The sequence below is a fragment of the Saccostrea cucullata genome, unplaced genomic scaffold (genome assembly GCF_032062105.1).
Source record: "Saccostrea cucullata isolate Sc308-1 unplaced genomic scaffold, CSIRO_AGI_Scuc_v1 ctg1596, whole genome shotgun sequence".
In the NCBI taxonomy this organism is placed as follows: domain Eukaryota; kingdom Metazoa; phylum Mollusca; class Bivalvia; order Ostreida; family Ostreidae; genus Saccostrea; species Saccostrea cuccullata.
In genome coordinates this window covers 73165-98516 of record NW_026918332.1, presented here as the reverse complement: position 1 = coordinate 98516, position 25352 = coordinate 73165, and the positions used below count along the sequence as shown (strand labels likewise).

At 32.1% G+C, this 25352-nt stretch overlaps 2 protein-coding genes across 2 annotated transcripts; one reads left to right on the top strand and one right to left on the bottom strand.

The window, feature by feature from the left end:
* Positions 1-1640: 1640 nt before the first annotated feature.
* On the bottom strand, positions 1641-6090 carry LOC134263416 (uncharacterized). The gene is made up of 3 exons (XM_062745754.1): positions 5457-6090; positions 3418-4631; positions 1641-2756 (listed from the first exon to the last, which is right to left on the bottom strand). The coding sequence occupies exons 1-3, from the start codon at positions 6088-6090 to the stop codon at positions 1641-1643; spliced, it is 2964 nt and encodes a 987-aa protein (XP_062601738.1).
* Positions 6091-8548: 2458 nt separating this feature from the next.
* LOC134263382 (NADPH oxidase 5-like) lies at positions 8549-23391 on the top strand. The gene is made up of 15 exons (XM_062745714.1): positions 8549-8774; positions 12227-12344; positions 13086-13236; positions 14806-15016; positions 15281-15492; positions 16033-16236; positions 16446-16624; positions 17919-18110; positions 18438-18570; positions 19239-19379; positions 19891-19940; positions 20044-20100; positions 20727-20936; positions 21302-21583; positions 22302-23391. The coding sequence occupies exons 1-15, from the start codon at positions 8629-8631 to the stop codon at positions 22431-22433; spliced, it is 2418 nt and encodes an 805-aa protein (XP_062601698.1). The 5' UTR covers positions 8549-8628; the 3' UTR covers positions 22434-23391.
* Positions 23392-25352: the final 1961 nt, after the last annotated feature.

The following is a 25352-nucleotide window of genomic DNA, read 5'->3' as shown; positions in this document are numbered from 1 at the left end:
AATCAGGAAAACAAATAATAATCCTCATGAGAATAAAAAAAAAACGAAAGAATAAAGAATAAATTATTTATTTAAAAGAAAACATTAAGCAAAAATATTACCAGGAAAACAAAACAATCCATATAAACTTGTAAAATATCTATAAAAATATAAAATGTACAATTTAGGGAAATATAATCAAGAATATAGGTATAAATTTTACCTTAAATAAGGCACAATGCCACTCATTTGGTCAATTGAAGTAATTTTCAAGTGTACGGAGATGAATGAATGACAGATCTGCAATTCACGTTGTTGACGAATTCTGATTGTTAATGTGGCACACAGTAGCGATTACAGTGAGAGTTTTTGCTAGTTGTTTACTTATATATTCAATATTAAGTTGGACAATTGTCATACTTCGCTCATTTAACTGAAATGTCCACTGAATATTCACACAAATGCAGAACTCTCTCCAAATCATTTAGTGAGTATTCAATAGAATATTCATAGACTTTGTACGTTGCTTTAACATGATGAAGATTGACATTTTTTATGATTATTATTAATATTCAAATGAAATATAGTACGCACGAACAAAGCCTTGGAATATTCAAATGAATACTCCCTGACTGGTAAGGACAAAGTTAAATTCTGTATTTCCGTGAACATTCAGTAGACTTTTAGCCAAATGAATGGCAGAATTTTATCCTCTGATGGACACAATACATAATTAGCCTCTTCTCGGTAACTGCGGTACTCCTCTCCTGCAGGATAAAGAATGTTTGGTGGAGTTTTTGTTGATACAAGCAGATACCCGATTATTAAAATTAAAATGGCTTTTACGTTAACTTTCACCAAGGCATACCATTTTGTCAAGTAAAAGAGCAGTACCGCAGTTATCTTGAAAGGTCTATGTTTTCAATACACATACTACATGTTCTACAAATTATATGATCATATGTAATTATTTGTCAAAAATTAACAAAGTTGATATGTTAATACATGTGCACGGATATTGACTCATGTTTTCTACACATTTCGGTAAATATATTTGAAGAACTGATTTACAGGATATCAACATAATTATGATAATTTCAATGTGAAAGTTGCTAAATTTTTTACTGTAAGTTACAGCATACTTTCCCTCAGAAAAAAATGCATTCTGGTTTAATTTTATAAATCCACTTCAAGCTGTTGTTCATAAGAGCTTATATAGCTGTTCATTGTTGTTGATGCATGTTAAATATTCATAAGATGGACATTCTACAAATAAATTAGTATTTAAGAAATTGTTTTCCATCTTTTGATAAAAAATACATTGAAAATCAAGTTTACAAATTTTTAATTTGAATTTCTGTCCTTTTGTCTTTTCAAGCAAATACTTATTATTAACTTGGATATATTTATCAAAATATGAAACTATCAAATGAAGAACAAGTTTTGAATGATCTCTGTTCTCATTTCGCATTGAATAATCAAAACACTTATTTTACAAACGCGTTAATTGTTTATTATGGAGACCACGATGATTGATTTTTCCCTTGCTTTTAATACCATCATCACAAGGCAGTGCATATTCCACTGACATGGTGAATTTTTTGCCTTAGATTTATGTCAAGCCTCAAATTGAATGACGTATTTTTTGTAAATATACTCTATTAACTGAGAGCTCCGGCTTTTAGAAGCTCCTTAATAATACAGCTATGATTGCCTTTAACTGCCGCTATCAGTGGTGTTTCATTATTCACATATAGGTTTATATTGGCTCCGTGCTCTATCAATTCCATCACCACATTCATATGACCTTCTCTACAGGCAACTATCAATGGAGTACCGTTTTGGTCCTGTGAATTAGCATCCACTCCATTCTTTAACAGATATTTTACCAGATCAATGTGCCCACCTCGGCATGCTGTTGTTAATGGTGTTAAGATTGTATCTGGATTTACAATAGTATATAACTTCTGTAATTCCCCCGAAGCAATGATAAGAGGAATGCAATAGAAATGCAGATTTTTCTCATCTTTCGATTTCATCAAGTTTGTAACTGCTAATAAGCTATCCCTGCGAATTTGGTGGTGTTTTTGAATATAGCATTTGTAGCAGCGACATCGCGATCTGGATCGCCATATCCTGTTAAACCGCACATTACGCCTGCATTTCATTGAAAATGTCATGTGCAAATAAAATTTACTTTGCAGATTAATATCAGCCCCATGTTTGCACAGTTCCTTTACCACATCAAGATGGCCATTGTCACACGCAGCAGAAAGTGATGAATAGTTGATTCCATGTAGATTTACATCAGCTCCTGCTTCAAGCAATTTCTTGACCACATTCATATGACCATGATAACAGGCAGCTGTAAGTGGTGTATGAAAAGGAATATACCCTTCATGTTTTGGATTGACTTCAGCCCCTGATTCCAGTAGGTGATGCACAATGCTCACATATCCACATTTACAAGCTGCTATCAATGGGGACTCGCCTACACTATATGCATTAATATCGGCACCTGCCTGTAAAAGCTCCTTTACAACATCTATATGCCCGACCCTACATGCAACTACAAGTGGTGTCAATACTGTATTTACATCAATACGTGCCATATTCAGATGTTGATTAACCAAATCCAGTCGATCAACGTTTAACTGTGAAGGTTTTGGGAATAGATGATATGAATCACGCATTAAGTTAACATCAGACTCATTTTTTATCAGCTCTCTCACGATTTTTTCATGTCCTTCTTGACAAGCAGCTGTCAGAGGCGTATCCTGCCGCCAATAATCAAAAATATATCCTTGAAAACGTGATGTCCTATTTAATGCATTTTTATTCACGTGTTTCAATAAAATTTGGACAGTCTCAACGTCACCATTATAACAACCCAAAACGACTAAACGGGTACTTTCAGCAACGAAATCACTATTGTCCCAGTTACTTTGAATATTTATTTCACTGGAATTTGTATTTGATGTTTTATAATGAAAATAAGAGTTTTCTGCCTCCTGTTCAATAGCATTAATATTACTCACTGAAAAACCCGTTTCAGATAAAGATTTCCGTAAACCGAAATTTTCTGACATTTGAAAAAATTCGGACTGTGTTTCTTTACTTTGCTCTGTTTGATTAATTATGTATTGAAGAATCTTAGAGTGGCCATAATAAATGACCCAACTGATTACTCTTATGTTGAATTTCAGATTATCTGATACATCTCTCAGACCAAGCAGCAATTTTTGTTTCGTCCACTCATTATTTTTTAGCTGCAAAATTTTCTTCTCTACGTTTTTCCTTTTCAATATTATGTTTTCAAGTTCATTATTTTTTACAGACAGAAAGAGGTTTTTTTATACTCATGTATCCTTTGCTACTCAACACATCAATGAACACTTTACAAAGTTTTGTGTGTTTTAAAGTATTGTTCATAAATACATCATACAAATGCATGTCCTCGATGTCTCTATACAAACGTTCAGCTAGTAATGGATAATTCTCCTCGTCTAAGTACACACAAAGATCAACTGGTTTTCTGCTGTTATCGCTCTCATCAGCACAAAACTGACTCTCACGCATGTCCTTGATTTCATTTTCATTCCTTTCTCTATCATTTGGTTTGATTTTGCACTTCTGAGGTTTGACATAATTTGAAATATAACTGCTTTTCATGTAGTTTATTATGAGTTCTGGAAAACGCAGTCCTAAATGATAAGCAAGTATTTCTAGCATGGCGTCATGAATGAAAATATACTCTCCATCATTCAATTTTGTGAAAGTTCCCTCCATGTCACATAATGCATCTACAAACTCAAAATTATCAGTTTTCCTGCTAATTTTCAGCTTCTTGCAAGCATTTTCTTTTATTTCAACAAGGTTTTTAGTAAATGGTTCTAGTCCTGCATTCTCTAACATTTCCTCCGACAGTTTGTTTTCATTCATCATGCATAACACCAATGAAATATACTGGATTTTGTTTTGTTTATACATATTGTCAAATTCCTCCAAAACGCAAGGAATTGGGCATTTGAAAAATGAAGAGCCATATGATTCAAATTTTTCGGTAGAAAACAGTTTGCAAAGTAATGGAAACATTTTCGAAGCGGTGTCTAAGTCATCCGTGGACAGGAATTTCGAATCAATTCTATAAGCTTCCATCAAACATATTTTATCCTCCTGATTTAATTCATTCTCCACACTATGAAGCAATACTATGTTGCTTTCGTCAGAGAAAAATCCAATTGTTTGCCTTGCTTTTCTAAAAACTGTTTCTCGACACGTCATGAGTATTTTGGAGTCTGGCACTTTAGGTTCTAATATCATACTTTCTAAATCGGACAAAAGATTAATTTTTGCCTCCTGTACCCCCAAAACACCTACCACGTCATCAAGTAGAAATACCTGTCGATTCCGTAAGTCACAATATTCTTCTATTTTGTCAATATCTTTAATTGGCACAATCTCGTATCCTTCTTTTAGGAGCAGAAGTGCAATATGTTGAGCTATTGCAGATTTTCCAGATCCAGGACCACCGACAAACACTACACACGGCTTATTTTTTACCTTTTCAAGGATTGAAGGAAAGCTGTGTATTTCATGAAACACTTTATCCTCTTCCTTCCATTTTGAAATGTAATATTTTTCATGTAATTCTGGGAAATAAAGAATCCATAATAAATAAGAATTGTTCATTTAAGAAAAATATTGTAATACAATATTTCATATTTTGTGTACATAAAAATTTTACTCATTAAAGGAGGATAAGATAAGGTGTTCTAGCGTTGAAAGGATTATGGAAAGAAAAATTAGCTAGTTGATGGGTAACCGGGCTATCAAAATACTTGTTGCATTAAAATAAATAAGAATTGTTCATTTAAGAAAAATATTGTAATACAATATTTCATATTTTGTGAACATAAAAATGTAAAGTCTTACCTTTTATGTTTTCTGGGATCGGATGCTTTAGTTTAGTTATCTCCTCTGAAATGTATATGCTTGAATTATATTTGCATTGTGTTATATTTGAGCATGCATGTCATACAAATTCTTTCTGTACTCATGGCAATTTACCGAATAAACAGTTAAACTTTTTTAACTCTCATGATAAGGATCATTATCACATTCACAATATTGTATAATTCCTAATGGATGAACAAATAATAATTGATCGTTTATAGCCTAAATAAAAATTTAATGGAGATAATTCGGTAAAGATTTCAAATAAAACATGCTAAAGGTAAAGAATTTTAATTATATCAAATACTTTACCATTTAAATTAACAGCAAATTAACTACCAGGTAATACAATAATTATTCCTATTCATGCATATAACAGTACTCTCAGTGCTTTGATTTTATATCTTTGGTTACTTTAGAGCACACTTGAAAGAAGCGAGAAATTTTAAAACAACATATATTTTTGTCAGAACAAGAACAATGGAAACATACTTTGAATTCTTTTAGTGAAGAAATCATACCTGTAAGACTTTCAATTTTTTCAAATAATTCATCGATAACTGTTAATTTCTGGATATATTTCGTTTCATTTTCTGGATCCATGGAACATGTCTTTATCTCTTTCACTGCATCCTGGTAAGCTGTAGTTGTCCCGAATGTCATCTCTAACTCTACAACAATATCATGGATGTTTCGCCATTCCTGTCTAAATTCTGAGTCAGTGATGGAAAATTCATTGATGTGCCCATAATATTTGTTTCTTAAGACACGAACTCTTTCAATGTTCGCAGACACACTTCTGTCCCCCGGGTCTGGATCTTTCCCCCATCCTTTTGTGTGCGGTGGCATTTTAGATATGTTACGAAGTAGTTGGTATAAGAGGCTAATGTCAAAATCTGAGTAATTGCCACCATATTGTTTTGCTGGCAAAGGAAATATAAGATCCATATATTGTTTATTGAAACGATTACGTGCCGTGTGATTTGCAGGATCATCAAACCACTTCTTACATTCCTTTGACAAATCTCCTGGAGAAATCTCTTTCTTAAGAACGTCACGAAGTGCATCTGTACAGGGCCCCAAAATTAGTCGTGCTAGTCTTGCTAGGTTAGTCGTTTCGGTTGTTGATGTGTACCGGTATTTTGATAAAGACATCCTTTTCTGATAAATAAAAAAAATACAAAAGTTCTATATCATTAATATAACAGCGTAAATTAAACACATACAACCACTAATCATTGAACGAACTTTTTGCAATTTATCGCATTGTATCCTTTTTTATGCGACAAGTGGTTGGGGCACTTGCTACAGATTCCTAAGAGTGCTTTTAAAGATTATTATTCCTAGAAATATCCCTAAAAATGTCTACCAGTGGGTAAAGTTTTGATGGGCAAAAGAGTACATTAGGATGTACTTTTCCTTTCATAAGATTTATTGAAAATATTGCTGACTCATAAGAGTCATAATTACAAACTCATACAGGAATATAAATTTTTGTGACAAGATCAAATTAAACTACTCAATGAAAACAAGCACTCACCTTTTACAGTATAAAAACTGGCCCTTGTATAATCTTGTGTAAAACAACAACGATATTCCTCGTCCTGTTATTTAATCATGATATTAATCTCTATTTTTATTTAAAAAAATATAACCTTCAGCCCGAACAATATACTTTATTTAAATCACTGTCGTAATGCGGTAAAAGAGATTATGGAGATAACGTTGATAAAGTAACTCATGCGATAATTTAGCCTGCAGAATATTTAAAATATCTTGCAACAATTTTATGCCTTTTTTTAAACTTCTCAGATATACAAATTTGTTTCAAGGACGTTATTTAAAAGCAGAAAACGGGTTGCATAAAGGTGCATTATTTAATGAATTTAAGAAACAATTAAAAACAATTAAAGACAAAATTTTTAGGTCATTTTTATGTAAACATTTATAGCCTCTTGCAATATTTATGCGCTGATTATATTATAAACGCGGGTATACATTGTACAGAAAAATCTCACCAAGAGGACCGAAGAGACTGATTTTGGTACAGGACTATGAAAGAGTGTGATTTTTTTTTTTTCATTTTTTAAAATCTATTTAACACTTCGATAACTTGATATTCATAGTTAGACGTAACCACATACTGGGAGACGGGGGACTGCAAATTTAAACCTCTATTTTACATTTATGGCCTCCTAGTAGTGAATAGCTTTTTTGTGCTTGTACAGAAGGTATCTCCGTTGCTACGTAACAGTCTAAAAGAAAGGACCAACCTTCACCAAACAAAAAAACTACGGTTAACTATAGTAAATCAAAGTTGGAAGAACAAACTTTTGAATATAGCCTAAACCATTCCATTTTGTTTGAATTTTTAACATCCTATCATCCGACTTTTTTTCTTGAGCTCGCCAGAGAGGCCCGAGCAGATGCGAGTAAAACATCAATTGTCTCCTTTAATCCGTTTGGCGAGGCCTATAATACGTTTGTGTCTTCATCCTAAGGAGAAAAGCTTTTTCATTTAGCAAACTATATAAATGTACTTCAGAATTACATTATTGTAAACATTTTAAGCTGTCTTCGATGCATTGGTTTATATGATCTAGTCCGATCGCTTCTGTTTATGATTTTATCCATGTGCAAGTATTTCCAATTCTTTAAGATATCTCTGGCTATAAGTTTTTTGTTATCTCCCAATGATATATACAGGCAGCTGTAGTTACGTACAAAGACCTTTATTTCCTATCTAGCTTGTAACACGAGCTTTGATTGGTTACAAAGTCGGGTGTAAATATCCGTGCATCCGACTTGAGCCGGGTGTAAATAAAACGTGACGTCACAATGCATACATTCTCTATGATAAATATCTTATCGATAGATTGAGATACACTCTGTATGGTTACAAAGCATTTTATGGATACAAAGGAAATAAATTCGTTATCCAGGTTCAATCAAGGGTGTACGGGGATTTACCCCCGGGGTAAATCCCCGTACACCCTTGATTGAACCTGGATAAGTAATATTATTAGCGATTATTACGTACACTTCCAGTGTAAAAATTAATATGGAAAATCTGTTTAATGTAAGGATATGATACAAATTATCAGCACATTAATTATAAGTGGATGAAGTAGGGTTCGACATCAAGAGTGGATTAATTGAAAAAAAAGAGACTTCAAGATGCATTTTTATTTTTACTCTCTATAAAATTGTTATTGATTTTTTTCTTATATATTTAATTTATTCATTTCATTAACGATAGCTTTCTTTACTATGGATGTTTATTTTCCGCACTTGATTTATGCAGCATTTATGTTACATGCATCTTTACTCACTACTGAGGAAACACACTTCCGTGTATCAAAATAAATGGAGAATAATAACTTATAAATAGGGCATTTGATATTTAAAGAAAGAAGAATTATAATAAAGATTAACAGGACATGAATGTGATTCATAAAATCCGACCAGCAATCGTATCGGATTCTAAGGTCAACGGACCGGAAACTGCTGCGGATCTAATAGGGGAGTGTTGTCCATTGTGCTATTGACACGAAAACAATGTCTTTTATATATATCATTTCCTTTTTGCAAGCAAAATGTTACAACTCACTGTAATTATCGAATTATGTATATCTTGTCAGGATTTTAAGGTCTTTTTCTACAGTCAGCTGGGGTGGTACACACTGAACACATATGGCTGATAAGGAACAATTAGTAAAGAAGAGCAAGGACGAAAATGATGATTCCCAAGATATCAAAATCGTTATCAATGATGGTCATGGAGGAACAGAATTGGAGGAAGTTCCTGGCATGTCAGGAGAGGGGAAACCTAATGTATCGTATGTTTTAGTTTACTTTTTCCCCTGTGGTACATGTAGATGACTGTATAGAAAAAAAGATGTATGATTGCGTTTTATAATATAGACCATCTCTGTGACAGAAAACTCTATAAAGTATTAAAATAGGTTACATTTAATGTAAGAATGTCACATTTCTATTCACTAAACGTTATTTGCTTTTTTAGTAGCATTTTTTATGTTTAAAAGAAAAATCTTTGTGATAAGAATCGTTTCCGATGACCTTCAAACAACATATCATTTTTTAAATCATCACCATTTTTAATAATATCTTACTGAGTAAAAAATAGAAAATTTACTTTAAGTTTAAGAAGGGACAATAAACCATAATATTTTAATCTTTGCAGTTGTTGATCATGACCTGCAAATGCATGCAAAATATGTACCATATTGTATCGACAAGAATTGCAGATGTCGTACATATTTTTATTTAATTTCCTAAATAAAACAAATAGGCAACTAATCCGTCCTATCATATCACCAATGCGTATACCTCTTATATCTCTTTGCAGTTTTTTTTGTCCAAGCATATGAACAGACTTGAAAACTAAATTAAAGAAAGTTGTTTTGTGCCATTTATCTTTTTTTTAAAAATATCGTTTATAATTTGAGAAGTAAAGCATATATAAGGTATATTTAAGGAATCACTGTCTAGTTTTGAGGGTATGCCAGGGCATCAACAATAGTGGGAAACATGGGATAATTTGCATAACGCCCGTTATGCTAAAATTATCCCATGTTTCCCACTATTGTTGATGTCCCTGGCATACCCTCAAAAAATAGACAGTGATTCCTTATATTTTCATTTTTTATTTGTTTTTGTACTCGTCCAGTGTTTGTATAGATCTAGACTTGAAATACACATGGCATCCATCATGTTTTATATAGGCCGACCTGTGACGTCAAATTTAACTTTAAAAAAATAGTCCCATAAAATACGAAACAAATTAAATGATTTTTTTTTAATTACTGTATTCTAATATTGACATTTATAAAATAAGAAACAATAGAATTTAAATCGTGAACAAAGTAATCTTGTTAATTATCATGATAAATATGTGACCTAGACCTATAATAGATTTAGCGGAAGCATAAACTCGTGTAAGCTACTTGTCCGCAGCCATGTTGAAAGTCAGAGTACAGTTAATAAAACGGGAGCTGGTCAGGAAACCGGTCTGCGTTGATGATAGAAAAGAGGAGGAGGTTGAGTTGTCGGAATTAAATGACTGAGTGACGATGGCAGATGATGGCGTTGCTATAGCGATTTGTCGGTCGGAATTAAAGGACTGAGGGACGATGTCGGATGACGCTGTGGCGATTTGTTGACATGATTCAGTGTTGACGGAAGTGGAGTTCTCATTCTCGGCCTCGGTGATAGTTGATAAAGTTGCACTGGCAACTTGCTTTTGATCCGAGGATAGCTCTCTACAATAACTCCGGATTGAAGCCTCATTCCTATGACCGGACATGTACATGATGTGGCGCGCCTCAAACCCAGCATCATTCATGGTTTGGATTGCTGTTGCTCGGAGGCTGTGTGCTGTGTAGCGTTGACATCCTGCCATTTTGCAAATATCAGGTAAGAAATTTACAAACGCTTTCTGAGAAAGTGAGTGAGTGTTGTACCAAAGTTCTTGATCGGGATTCGAGATTGCCTCCCTCACACATTTGTTAAACAGATTTGTAGCAGTAATAGGAGTCTTTGATAGGAAGAACTTCAACATTTGAACTGGGCAAATTTTTGATTGTGTTTCATACATTCGTTTGTCAGCCATCATCTCATGTTTGTCTAATCCACCTTGGTAGTTTTTCTGCTTTGTTTCGTGAGTGAGACAGACATAGGTCAAACCATTTTCGTCGGTTTTGAATTCGAACGAGTCCCTTTTAAGTTGGTGGTGAAACTCAAGTCCTCGCGATACAAAGTGAATTGCTATGGTATACCACATTGCCAAGCGAAGATTTATTGGTGAGGAATATGCAGTCTCTAGAAAGGATGAGATTTTTTGGAGATCAGGTTTGGGAATTATTACCTTGTGTTTTGTGGGGCGAGATGCTCCTTCTGTCATCCTTTGTTTTAGGAGGCCAGTCAAGCATTTGTTTGCCATTTTGAAAGTTTTATCATTGACAATATCAATATCCCTTCTCAGGTCTGATAGCCGACGGTTGATTGCTGCACGTATGCCTTTCAAAGTATTTTTATGGTACTCTTCATTTGGTGTTTTAGCTTTGCTAGGTCTAGCTTCACAGTAGAACCGTTCAAGTTTAGAGGCTAATTCTTCAGCGCTTACTGATGAAAGGTCAATGTTGTCATTGAAAGTTTCCAAATGCCAATCTACAATACATGTACATGCACTATGTTACCCGTTAACTTTTATTGTTTAATTTTTCTATATTTTTATCATACTTTTTATACATTTTATACATTTTATTTGCTTATTATTTGTTTTATTTTAATTTTTTAAAAATTAAATTGATTTTTTATCTGTGATTCTTTTTTTTTTTTTTACATGTATATCTATTTATACTATAATCTGCACATGTATTATGTTTATAAATTTGTATTCAAGAATCTGCAGAATAATTAACTTACCATCTAAAATTTTGATGCCCCATTTGGTGTGTTTTTTGGTGTTTTTGGATTGAGTCATTTCTTGATAAGTTTTTATCTGCTTCTCTGTAACTTTTCTAAATCTATAACTTGTACTTGGCGTTTCAGGGGGAGGCAAACCAGGATCTGCAGGCTGCTGAAGATCCATTTGAAGTGGAGTTTGCGATAGATGTGGTATTAGGTCCGATGCAGTAATTGAAGCAAGAAGAGAGTCATCATCATCATGAAAGGGATCCATGCCAGGTACATCATGGTCAGAGGGCTCCGGTTTCAGTTCAATTGGAACTAGCTCGGATTTGTTATCAGATATAAGTGAAAGCAATAACTCTGCATCTTCATTGGTTAACTCTGGTCTTTCAGATACTGGGGGGAAAACACTAAATTTTCCATAGGACTCGTCAGGCTCCATGCTTATTGACTGTGATTTTGGAAATGATGGGGAGTTGCAGAAGACTGTGTGATTTTAGCAGACGCTCAACAGAATTACCTTATGTATTTGAATAAAACCTGTAATCTACTTAAAGTTCAACAAATTTTTCTATACTTCATTTTTTATTATATTTGTAAAAAGAAATATTATATCTTATTACTTTGTAAACAAATTAAACAAAACAACTATATTTTCTTCAGTGTATTCATACGCCAGTGATATACATGCAGGTTGACACTTGACCTTTCAGTAATACAGAAATATACATACCACAGGGTATTATGATGAAATTAACAAGAAACACTTTTGTAGTGTTTATCATAGGGAAAACAATTGGAAATGGAAATATATAAATATATACAGGTTTGCAAAATAATCATTCTACATCTTCTTTAGATGTTCACAGGATGAAAAAAAATGGTTAGACTGTGTGGAAGAAAGGTTTACGAAAAAAGTTGACGAACATGGCAGAATCCAATTTGATGATTTCCAAGATGTTATGGGGGTCAGAGAGGTTGGGATGTTTCCTAATATTGTGCTTCAATTTCAAAATGCATTTAAAGGCGAAACATTGAACATTTAAAAATAATATTTTGATAATATATTTGATAAATAATCTTTTCTAACCATATTAAGAGCACAATCAAATAAAATTTTCAAGTTTAGAATTAATAAATTGTCTTATATTTAGCAAACATTACGTATTTCTTTTTTCAAGTCCTACTTTTTTGCATCTTTTATGTTCTCCCTGCTTTTGTGTATTGCCACTTTTACCTTTTTTTTTCTTTCAAACCTTATTTGTTTATTTTTGTGTCATATTTATCTTATTCTGATATTCAACAACTGTTTTCTTTTTTATGTCTATATACTAGTAAATGATGCCCGTTTATTTTCAGTCTTTCTTCGGTGACCGCTTTTTAAGCCTGTTTGACCTTAATATCTTTATTAATGATGTCTCTTTATTTCAGTCCTTCTTCGTTGACCGCTTTTTCGGACTGTTTGACGTTGACATCTATATAAAAAATGTCCCCTAATTTTCAATGTTTCTTCGGTGACCGCTTTTTCGGCCTGTTTGATCTTGATATCTATAAAACTATAGAAATGACATCCTTTATTTTCAGTCAGTTTTCAGTGACCGCTTTTTCAGCCGATTTGACTAACATAAAGTCCATTTATTTTCAGTCTTTTTTCGGTGACCGCTTTTTCAGCCTGTTTTGCAATTATATTTATATAAATGATGTACTATTATTTTCAGTCCTTCTTCGCTGACCGCTTTTTCAGTCTGTTTGACACTGATAAGAAGGGCAGTATTGAGATCAGCGTACTGATGGACGGACTGCGGAACCTGACCAATGGATCGCCCGTCCAGAAACTCAAATTCGTCTTTGATGTCTATGATATAGATGGTAGGAATTCCTAATTCATTCTTCTTTCAATCCTGGGATAGCATAGATAATGCAAAAAGGATGTTGTTATTTTCGAATTACATTTCGTTTTTTCCTATCTATTACGCTTGTACATGTATTATAATATTTTTTTTTTAATTCACATAATGTTGTTATTGCAAAACTGATAAAAATTCTAGTAAATTCAAGATTTGAAACTTGAAACTACACGTAGTTCTTTCATTCGGATTTTCTGTCATTTAATGGTAAAAACACAAAATTAATATAGTTCTTACAATATTTTATTAATAACTGTATGTTTCACCTTTAATTCAAAACAGCGAGATAAGCAATTAAAAGAAATAATTCATTTTACGCAGTTGAAATATATGTATTTAATAGTTTACTCTCAGTTAATGTGACCTGTCAACAGAATATATTCAATGTGTTATAACACTACGGTAACTGGACAGTAAGAACCTTCTTAAATGCATTGAATGTGATGATCACATAGTCAAAACAGCCATGTCTTTATTGACTTGTTGGATATTTTGTATCAGAAAGTGTATTTTGGAGTAAAATTTATCCTTTCTTATGAAGGATAAAGTTTTATATTTTCAGGAAATCAAATGACAGGTACACAAGAACTTGAAAATAATCGAAAGACATACATAATTGTTAATAAGATCTTGAATTGAGTGGACGAATGGGGTATTTAATAAAATACTAGGTAAATAAACTTCCCGATTAAGTGCGTTTTAATTTTGCATTTTCTTGAAAACAATACAGTTTTTGTAATTTACTAAAATTACAAGTAATCACAATTTTTCGTTCCTGTTGTTTCAGTAATTTCCTCTTCATTTTGCTTTAACATTTTATGTGCATGGAAGAAGAGTGTGTTGGGGCTGGGGATAAAAGCTTCAAACTTGACCAAATGCAACATTAGTAGCCCTTTTCTTTAATCAGTCATACCCGATGATAAATGAAATTTACCAATTTGATCATTTGTCAATTAAAAATTATGTTGTTTTGTAAGTTTTGATGGAATTTCAATTTTACCATTGTCTTCTTGTTTTTAATAAATTAACAAACATTATCAAAATCAAACCAGTCCCATGTTTGTTAGTCTGATAATGGAAAGGTAAAAAAGACGTAATTTCACTATCTTCATCACAATAGATTTGGTTTTATTTTTTGAAAATGTTATATATTTTTGAAAGTTTTGTTTAAAATTATATATTTATGTTCAACCGTAAGTATGTTGGGCATTTTTCAAAGATCTGGTGCTACTTATTATCCGTAGAATTAACAAATGATTTCAACAACTACTTTACATAATAGAATTAATGGATACCGAAAAATACAAATACATAATGATTTTATTTTTTCTTGAATAACAAAATCGGTATATAAAACACAGATAAAGGAATTTAATGAATGTTTTGAAGTGATTGTTAAGTTCTAGTCATTTATACTACATGTATATTTTCCTAAATATAATGATTCCTTGAATATTTTTTCCTTGGCCCACACCGAACGAGAGACTACAAAGGTAAGGTTTGACTGTAATTAGCTTTTTATCGTTGTTAGGATCTGGTGAAATAGAACGCGATGAGCTGAAGACGATTCTTACCACGTGTATGGAGGAAAGTTCTCTATATTTTGGGGAAGAACATTTGAACGACCTAACAGACGCCATGTTTGAAGCCGCGGGCAAAACCGGAAGTGACAGCATCACGTTCCAAGATTTGAGGAAGGCTCTAGAAAAACATCCTAGCATGACTGAGACCTTGACCTTGAGGTTTGTTTCACAATCCATATGTTTATGTGCATATATACTATTTACAATTTTAGTATTTAAACTGATCAATGTCAATTTTAGATTGAAAAAAACATCATATCGAGTAAAATAGCATATGTCAATCACAACATTAAATTCAAACAGAAGAATTGTGTTTAAAGATTTTAATTGCCTACACTTCCTATTTAATTGTTTGCCACAAGAAATATTTGATTTAACTTCATAAGACATTCTTTAAAATAAGGTTTTCTAAAAATTCTTTAGTGCGACTCAATGGTTTGGATCGGCAACGCCTGCGAAGAAAACAGAAAAGAGCTGGAGACACAAGTTCACCTGGAAGTACTTCCGGAACAATTTGCGGAAGATAATGTTCGTGATCATTTTTATCCTGATTAATATCGCGATCACTGTTTATACCGTACTAGAGGTTCTGGAAAAGGCTTCTGATGATATAGCCTTGACCATCTTTAGATTGGGTTGGTATAGATGTACTTCTGTTTTTCTTTAAAAAGTGAAACTGGTGAAATACTCTTTGAAATGGAACATTTGATGTTGAAAAAGAAAGGTGTCCGATTGCAGAAAATAAAATAGTATAAAAAAGAAGCACCAAACGCGATTATAAAAATAAATGTCTGACATTCAAAGTAAGATGTATTGCACAGGTGTTAATTTGGCAGATTTTCTTAATATACATGTACAATGTATACATATTTAAAAAAATATATAAGAACTTTTAAAATTAAGTTTCAAACTCATATCAAACAGATATCTGAGAGTGGACAAAACTTATTGATTTTCTTGGAAACTTCGATAGATATTGAAACCATTGAAGTTATTCTGAATATATGTTCACTTAAAATTATTCATCTAATTCAACAAGTGAGCAATCCATTTCACTGTAAATTTTCATTCTATCTAACTTTCTTTTGTCTTTTGAACTCACAAAATTTGTTTCCCAGAAGTGTTCGATTAGACAGCTTTCGCCGAGTTGACTTTTGGAAAAATGATTTTTGTAGCTGCTGGAATCTTTGGAATGCTTCTAAACTTCAACTGCATGCTTGTCCTGATTTTGGTTCTCCGGAAGTGCCACACCCTGATAAGATCCACCCCTCTTGCTGCGATACTTCCTCTAGATCAACACATTACTTTTCACAAAATGGTCGGAGCTGTCATTGGCGTATGCGCCATATTCCATTCTGCTGGAGCAATTGGGACTGCGTGTAGGTCATTTTGAGAAGCAGCATAATGATAACATTAATTTTGTTTCTCCACTTTCTTAACATGATCCCTGAATTTACCACATAATTTCTGACAATTGAAATGATAGATGAATGTAGATGGTTCATTATTTATTATTTTAGCTGAATTAATGCAATTTAAAATAAATTTTACACATTTACATGTATATTTATAAATCTTTTATTTCCAGATATAAAATCTGAAATGCCAACAAGTAATAATACCATTGTGACAATACTGTTTACTACGAAGATACCAATGGGCTTGATTCCAGGATCGACCTATATCACGGGATGGGCTCTGTTGGCAGTTCTGACTGTTATGATCATTTTCTCACTTCCGTTTGTTAGGAAAAGTGGTCACTTTGAGGTAAGTTACAAAACTGTAAAGTCGATTTAACATGAATTTTGAATTTGCAAAATACATATAGAAAAAAGCATAACTCGTATACGAAGGGTAATGAAAAAGTTCGCAAACAACGTAATATTCTGCTAACCTTAATGTCAGTTAATTATTTAAACATACTGTTCGAGGTGGATGAGGCTGGATAACAGGAGATGCCCATTCCTCCTCGGCACTTGATCCCACCTCTGGAATATGCAAAAGTTCAAGATTAATGCCCTTGTTCAATGGTCATTTCGTATTGTTTAGAAATCGACCACTGTTTTAAAAAATCTTGGCAGAGTTCATTTGTATTAACTTTCACAGAAAGAAATATTAACTGGTGTCAAAGTTTATGACTTGTTAAACTATACCCCTTTGGATCCTGTGCACATATATGACCACTTTGCAAAAACTAGTTGTTAATCTGGCCCTTTGCATGCTTCATACTGTGTTTTGCCGAAGACTAATTTTTCTTTAATATCCATATTATTTTAACAAGGATAGCCCATGCTGTAAAATGCAAATCTCGGTCATATGATTGATATTCATTAGTGTCTATTTGCAAGATAAATATGATATTATCACAATTCAACTCTCCTGTCATGAATGCACCTTGCATCCCGTTTGGAGACCTTAAAACCATTTAGAGAGTTCGAATATGGACGCTTCCACAGGGGTTATGAGTTTTTTTCATAGTTATCGCACGTTTTTTTTTTTTCTTTTCTTTTTTTATGTACATTGTATGTGGATTTTTATGATCAAAACATATTTCTTTATATCCCTTTCAATAACAATTAAACTATAATGGTTGATTTTTTTTACGGTACTTGTAGCACTTACATGTACATGTATTTAGTGTTTGGTTTATACTCAGCCCAGGAATTGATTTTAGCTTTTATTTCAATTTTAATTTTAAATAAGGATATGGTTGAAATCTTTGTCTTTCATTAGTTAAATCATTACTATGAAATGGTAGTTCCTCTTGACAACAATAAACTAATAAATCAATATGAATATTATCATTTTATTAATACTTACGTTTTATGTTAAATAAGTCCATTCAATATATAAAAAGAATTTATTACATCAATTGCAATAAAATTCCCGATCAAGGCAAGGAGCACACGGCAGATGTGACCATTCGTCAGGGGATATTCACTCCTCCATGGCACCTGTGATGCTTTGGAGGTCCGAGTTTGCTCTGCTACTATTTTGTATTGTTTTATGGATTTCTGAGCTTGAATACTTCATCTCCATATGCTACTTCCACTTTACATAGGTTTTCTACTGGACTCACATGTTGTACATACCGTTCTGGATTCTCTTAATTATACATGCACCGACCTTCTGGTACTACTTTATCATGCCCGGAGTGTTATTTGTCATCGAGAAGATCATTGGCTCCAAGCTGTTTAAGAGAGTCCATTATGGCCGAACCTTTATCACAGAAGTTTGTCTTCTGCCTTCTGGGGTAATTTTAATCGTCACATACATTTATATCTCAGAAAATATTTATTCGAATTCTTGGATAAAATAAATGTCACTGAAACATTTTATTATAATTTCAATATAATTACTCTTATGTCACCGAATGTTTCATTGACATATGAGAAATTATATTGAAGAACAATTCATGAAATCTATTTTTGTGTTATTTTTAATTCCAAATAGAACAACATATGCTAATATTTATTTCTTTGAAATATTTTAAATGTGTTTATAGTTATTTTGAATTTATTGAACATTAATGAATTCATTAAAACAATCTGATCCCTAATTGTAATCAACTTTTGTAAAGGTTTGTCATTTGGTTATTACTCGCCCTGAGAACTTCCAGTTTCAGCCTGGTGACTACATTTTTATACAAATTCCGGATATTGCACATTTTGAATGGCATCCGTTCACCATAAGTAGTGCTCCGGAAATGAAAGGTAGCATGATTCAAAAATATCATTTTGCTTTGATATCACGATTAGTTCTTTATATCCCGAAAAGTATTTTTATTTTTATCACTTACCATATACTGATCTTTAAGGTCTTTCCATATTTAAGGTACTTCGATACTCTGATAAGAGAGGTTACTCTTTATGACAAAATATGTCAAGTTGAAATGTCTTTTTAGTCCAGTTTGCCCCGTGAGCAATATTATAACTGTTTGAATTTTACTTAGCATATATATTTCCTTTAGAAAAAATTATAAGATTTAAGAAACAATTAATTTGAGTGAGCAGAGGGTTTATGAACATTAAGTGCTAATCCAGTCCAATTTTGCATTTAGCAGAGTATTTATAGTATGTTTCGTGGAAAGCAACTTCTGCTAAATGAAGTACATTGTTAATTTTCTACAGAGCATGCTTATACATCTTTATGCATATCAAGCTCATATAGAATGCGGTAAATCAAATCAAAAATCAAATTTGTCATAACTGGGTGATTATTAATTTCCACATCATACATATTTAATAATTTTTCAATAAATTTGATTTTATATTTAATGCAATATATAGTATATTCTTAAAGCAAATCCAATTTTACTTTGCTTGATATCTCCAGGTTATATTTTGATTCTTTCTAACATGGTCTTTTTTATATCTCGTAGGTCACATCTGGATTCACGTACGGTCATTAGGTCACTGGACTAAGCGCCTGTATGATTATTTCTCTGCATTGGACCCCATAAAAGAAAAACCAGATCCAAACGTGATGAAACGAAGAACTCTAGCCATCAGCCAGGCCAGAGGTTACATTGACTGCAAAATATCTCTCTCAAAAAAATATAATGATCAAGAATAAAATGTGCTCTATGCAAAAATTAAATTTATTACAGAATATTGTTGGCAAAATAACGAACAAAATTATTTTAAAAATTAGGAAATGCTTTTTGACAGAAAACTTTATTCTGAAAAGTGACATATAATAAGGATATGCTTTTTGACAGAAAACTTTACTCTGAAAAGTGGCATATGTTATATTACCTCCTTTTTGTAATAAGTACTTCATATAATTTCTTCAGAACATCCGTATTTTCCAATACTAACTATAACTGAATTTAGTTACACGTTTTTCTTAATTTATTTACATTGCAAATTATCATCATTTCTGTGCATTGCTCCCTCTACAAGTGACCAAAGACAACTTATAGCTTAAAAGGTATAGGTCAAAAGTATATAAAATGAATTTACCTTAAGACTTAGTTTAAGGAAACTTTGTTCCATAAAAACGTGTTCTACTTTACATCTTTACTCTTTTAGCTTCCTGGTGGCCAAACAAACGACAATCTCAATACAGACCGAAGGATAAGGTAACTGATGATCCTATTAACGAAAAAAAACTTGAATTAGTTATCTGTTTCCTTGGAAAGACAATGATACTCTTTTCTTAAAGTGTAATAATTTTCGTTTTAGGAAGAGCTAAAAGCCGAGAAAAGAATGGCACAAGTTATGAAAAAGGTTCAAGTTAGGGTACGTTTCAAATAACTTTTGTACCGTTTTAAAACTTTTAAAATAATCCAAGATTCAGTACCAGACTATTCAGTTTCCATTTAAATGATTAATTTATTTAAAACAAGGACATAACATTACATCAGATAGATTATATGTATTTGACATAGGAGATGTCCTCAATTTCTTAATCTTCAACTTACCTTATAGATCAAGTAGTAACGGTAGTATACCGCTCTTACCAGTATATGGTGATGATATCTCCCTTCTTATTAGCTTGTTGTTAACATGATTAAGTTCAAGAAATATTGCCAAATGTATATCATCTTTTCAAGTACATTTGTATTGTAAACGGAAATGTATATTAGGCCATCTTTTAAAAATTGTCGGATGTCAGGTTTCCCTTTCAATACCGACTGACAAAAAATATTTTTTTATAAATTCCAGGACAAGATATATATATATTGTTTTATTTTTATTCCCCTGATTTCGTCAACAAATATGTTGATATTTCCAAGAAGAAAGATTTTTACACATATCTACCGACCCCAAAATTTCAGCCTGATTCGGAAAGGGCAAGCAAATATTTCTAAAGATAGCCTGAAGTGATGTTTAAATACTGAATTCTTACACTTTTCCCCTTTTAGTGTTACATTGACGGGCCGTACGGGACAGCCACAAGAGAAATCTTTGAGACAGAACACGCTGTGTTGATTGGAGCCGGTATAGGGGTCACACCTATGGCCTCCATTCTACAGAGCGTCATGTACAGATACAAAGAATCCAAGAGAACCTGTCCTAAATGTCATCACAGCTTTTATGGTGTTATACCCGAATCGGCTATGAACCTCAAGAAGGTTTCTATATGTTTTTTGACAGAATAAAATTAAATCTTTACTTTTACAATAGAATGTCCAATATCGAGAAAAAATAATGACGATATTAATGAAAGAATGGATTTTTTTAGACTTTGAAGTGTTTTTGTTTGTTAAAAACGAATTGCTGAGTTTCCTGTGAAATTTTAGATCCCTTTGGTTACAAGCTATGCTACATGAATATTGAGTTTATCTTAGGAAAATCTTGTTCTATTATCTTATTAAAACCTACAACAATATTATTCATTAATTTGGTACATTGATGTTTAAGAATTTCCCGTGTTATTTTTTTTTTCATATGAGAAATAGTTTGATCCATTACATCATTTTATTTGTTTTCTCTTTAGGTGAATTTTATATGGATAAATCGGGATCAGAAAAGTTTCGAGTGGTTCGTAGGCCTCCTAAATAAAATCGAAAAAGAGCAAATCGACGTAGCTTTCGAGAAAGGCAAGGAAATGGAGAAAGTGATTGACATTCAGCTCTATTTGACAGCTGCCAAGACGAAGAGTGACATTAGAGGGGCGGGGCTTCAGATGGCCCTCAGTATAATACATAGAAGGGACAAGAAGGATCTGATCACAGGGCTATCTACACGAACACAAGCTGGGCGCCCGAACTGGAACGAGGTGGTTCCTATTTATAGGTCTTCTAAATGCAAGATTTCTACTAAAAACAGTCTCTGTATTTCAATACCATGAAAATAGAAGTTGTTATTTAGATGAAGTTTTCATTTCGAGGTTTCTGGATGTTTTTGAAAAACTTTGGAATAGTTGTCTTTTGATAAGTGTTTTTATGCTATACAGTTTAGGTGGCATCGCTTTTATTCATCAAAATACGTTTATTAATAAAAATTTCAATTTACACATGAAACTCGAAAGGTGTTATTTAGATAAGGTTTTTATGTTGCTTAAAATAACTTGAAGCAAGATGTAATATTGAGGACTGAATGTTTTTGAAATACTTTGCAAAAAATGCTCGTTGTGAAGAAGTGAATCAGTTTATAGGCCTAATACTGATATTTTAGGTGTAATTACTAGACAAGTATTATTCATGAAAATGCATTGATTACCTAAAAGGGTTGGGTGGTCATGGCCATTTTCAGACTATATTGATCTCTTTTAGCAGAAGAGCTCTAAATAAATTTATTGTACAAAAATGATCAATTTTCATGAAATTAAAATGTAGAAAATTTTTCTTTGCCAAATGATAGTTGACAGCTTTAGATATAATATTTCAGAAACTGGGTTATTTTTTATGGTAACCGTTATTTTGTTGACATCCAGCCTCCTTAAACGCTCAATCTTCCCGATTACATGTCATTGTATGTCGTATTTCTTTTTTCAGATATTTGGGAAGATTTCGGAGGAAAGGAAGGGAAACGTAAAGGTCTTTTTCTGCGGTCCTCCACAGCTTGGAGGAATAGTGAAGAAGAAATGCATGACATTTGGTTTCAAATTTAGAAAAGAAAATTTCTAATACTACAGTACTTCTATGGTTCTTGACGATCATGACTTATACACTGTACAGTTAACTTCGGTATTTCGAATACGAATATCTCAAATATCATGTATATGAAGTTCCAACTACTGTAAATGTATTTAGCGCGTACGATATTTGACTGAAATTGATTTTTGAATGTGTTAGCGTATATTTGATTTAGCGCATTTCTCAATGTTATTATTTATATATGAGCAAGACATTTAGCGTTGTACTTGAATTAGCGGAAGTCCCTTTCCGTCAAAAGCGCTAAAAAGAATACACAGCCAAATGTAACACGTTTTCAGTATCTATTTCTTCAGTACTTTTCATTTAAAATGAAATCCTTAAATTCTTTCATTTGGTAATGAAATTTATAACGTATATCTTTGAATTATAAAGAAAATTTTATTACTTTAAAAACCTGTCAATGAAACTACTATAGTGAATGAAAATTCTAATGAATAGCTACTCGTTTCATATCTATAATGTCAAATTAATTATTCTTTTCTTTTTCAAATTGTTTTACCTTACCTTCAGAACTATTTATACATGTAATGGAAACAATCTAAATGTTCTCAATTATTTCCATTTTAATACGAACAACAGAAATGTCCATAACTTCCTCAAATTAATTTTTTTAACTTAGATATTCTGTTTTTGGATACAGAATCTTCTTTGTACGACTTTCTAAGGCTCCTCAATGGTCCAAATTTTAGGTCATGATCAATGATTAATTTATAGTTCAGGATATTTTATATAGTTCAAGATATTTTTGTAAGAATGAACTTCAAGTTTGTTTGTTGGTGTAGGATTTTAATAGTGGGTGTGCAATGAAACATGTATCTGTATGTATTATAAACATGCGGTTATTTATGCCTTTGCTTGTAGTTATAACTAATGCTAGAAATGTATATTGCTTTATCGATATTTGAAAAATAAATATACTGCCATTGTCTTTTGTCCCCTACCTTCACTAAAAGCAAGGAATATTGTATATGTCTGTCTGTTTTTCAGTATCATTATAGCTGTCTGTCACAAAACACACATCTTTTGCGAAACAATATCTCAAAGCTTTTAAAAAAAACGAAACAAAGGAAAAAAACCTTTCATTCACTTTTTGGTTTGAAGTACGTTTTAAAAGAGAAGAGATATAAACTAAGAAAAATTCCGTTGCAAAGCATTGGGTCGTTCTAAGTAAAAGTAACGATTTTGGGGGAAAGGCACCTTAGAAACCAAAGAAGATTCTTCATTGCTTAATTGCGATGAGTACTAAGTAAAGGTTTAAATTTGAGGCTGGTATTGGATTGCAAATATTTTCTTCTGGATTTTATTTGGAAAGTGAAATATCTCTGAATTTTATCTACATCAAACATTATGGGTACTGATTTGTATTTAATATGAAATGGCTCGATTTTGTATTTGATGAAAATATTATTCCACTTGATTTAGATGCTAGGGCCATAGACAATGTACAGTGCAGGGAAATAATTTTGTTACAGCATCAATGCTGATTTTGGTGCTTCCTATGCTTGCTGATTTTGATGCTTCCTTTGCTTGCTGATGTTGATGCTAGTTATCCTTATCCTGATCCTGGTTTGATCCTTATCCTGATGCTGGTTTGATACAAGGTCAATTTCTCCAGTGTTAAAGTGCTACTCGCGAAGTAGGTGATTATCCTGCTTGGAAATGGATAATTCAAAAACAAGATATATCTATTTTAAGCCATAAAAAATAATTTTTGGGGTAATTTTTATTTGTAATTTGTATTAAATGACTTTCCTTTATCTGTTTTCACTTTTGGTCAATGCTAAATGTATTCTATCCTTTGCTTGCTATATGCTATTGGATTGCAAGTAATGCTGTTTTTTTAAGTGCTGATGCTGATGCTATATTTTATCCTGATCCTACTTATGCTTGATCCTGATGCTGGTTTATGTAACAAAATTAGTTCCCTGCACTGTATAATAGTGTAACACAATCATCAAATATTCCCATCATATCTCGTATACACATCTACACACTATCCTATAAGAAATGGCTTAAGTTTGTTAGTGTTCATTTAATATCAATCGTCTATGCATGATGTAATTCAATGCAAACAAATAACAATGTTAGGTAAGGTTGTAATTTTGTTTTATTTTAACACAATAAGAAATTTCAAAAATCTCAATAAATAAAAACAAAATGAAAACTAACATACACTTAAATAACTCTATGAAGGAGAAAAATATGATGCCAATTAAATAAAAAAAATTCTTTCTCAGTTGTATCAAATGATATTAAAATATATTTCTCAGAAAATAAAACACTGCTTCAGAAAATTAAACAACTTTTGTTTTTTTTTTTAAATTATAATTATTCATGGCGAGACACAACAATCTGCGGGAAAGAAACAACTTGTAGATTGAAAGAACATTCAACAAAATAAGATAACAGATTATGGTATTAATAAAAGTAAATACATAATTTTTACCAAAAGTGGTAAATCTTGGACGGGTAATTCTTGTATCACAGACAGGCTTTCATTAAATGAAAAAAAAAAACTTCATAATAAATTCTTCATTACCGATTGATAAATCACCAAGCTCAGTCTATCAACGGAAATTCCACTTTCTGTTGTTATAAGTCACAAGTTAATGCTGTGTCAGGAAAATTTTAGAAAAAATAAAAAAATATATATCTTTTAAAAAAGATTTTCAAATCCACACCAAAATAAAAAAGTACATTGTATATTTATGAAGAAAAAAAACTGGAAAAGTATTTAAAAAAAACAACACATCTATCGTGTCAATGCATCGTCAGGAATTTAAAAGCAATACCTGATATATCAATTAACAATTCAGTATTGTACATATAAATGATTAACCTCACGATAGATAAACTGTAGGATGTATTCTTAAAAATATATTAAACTCC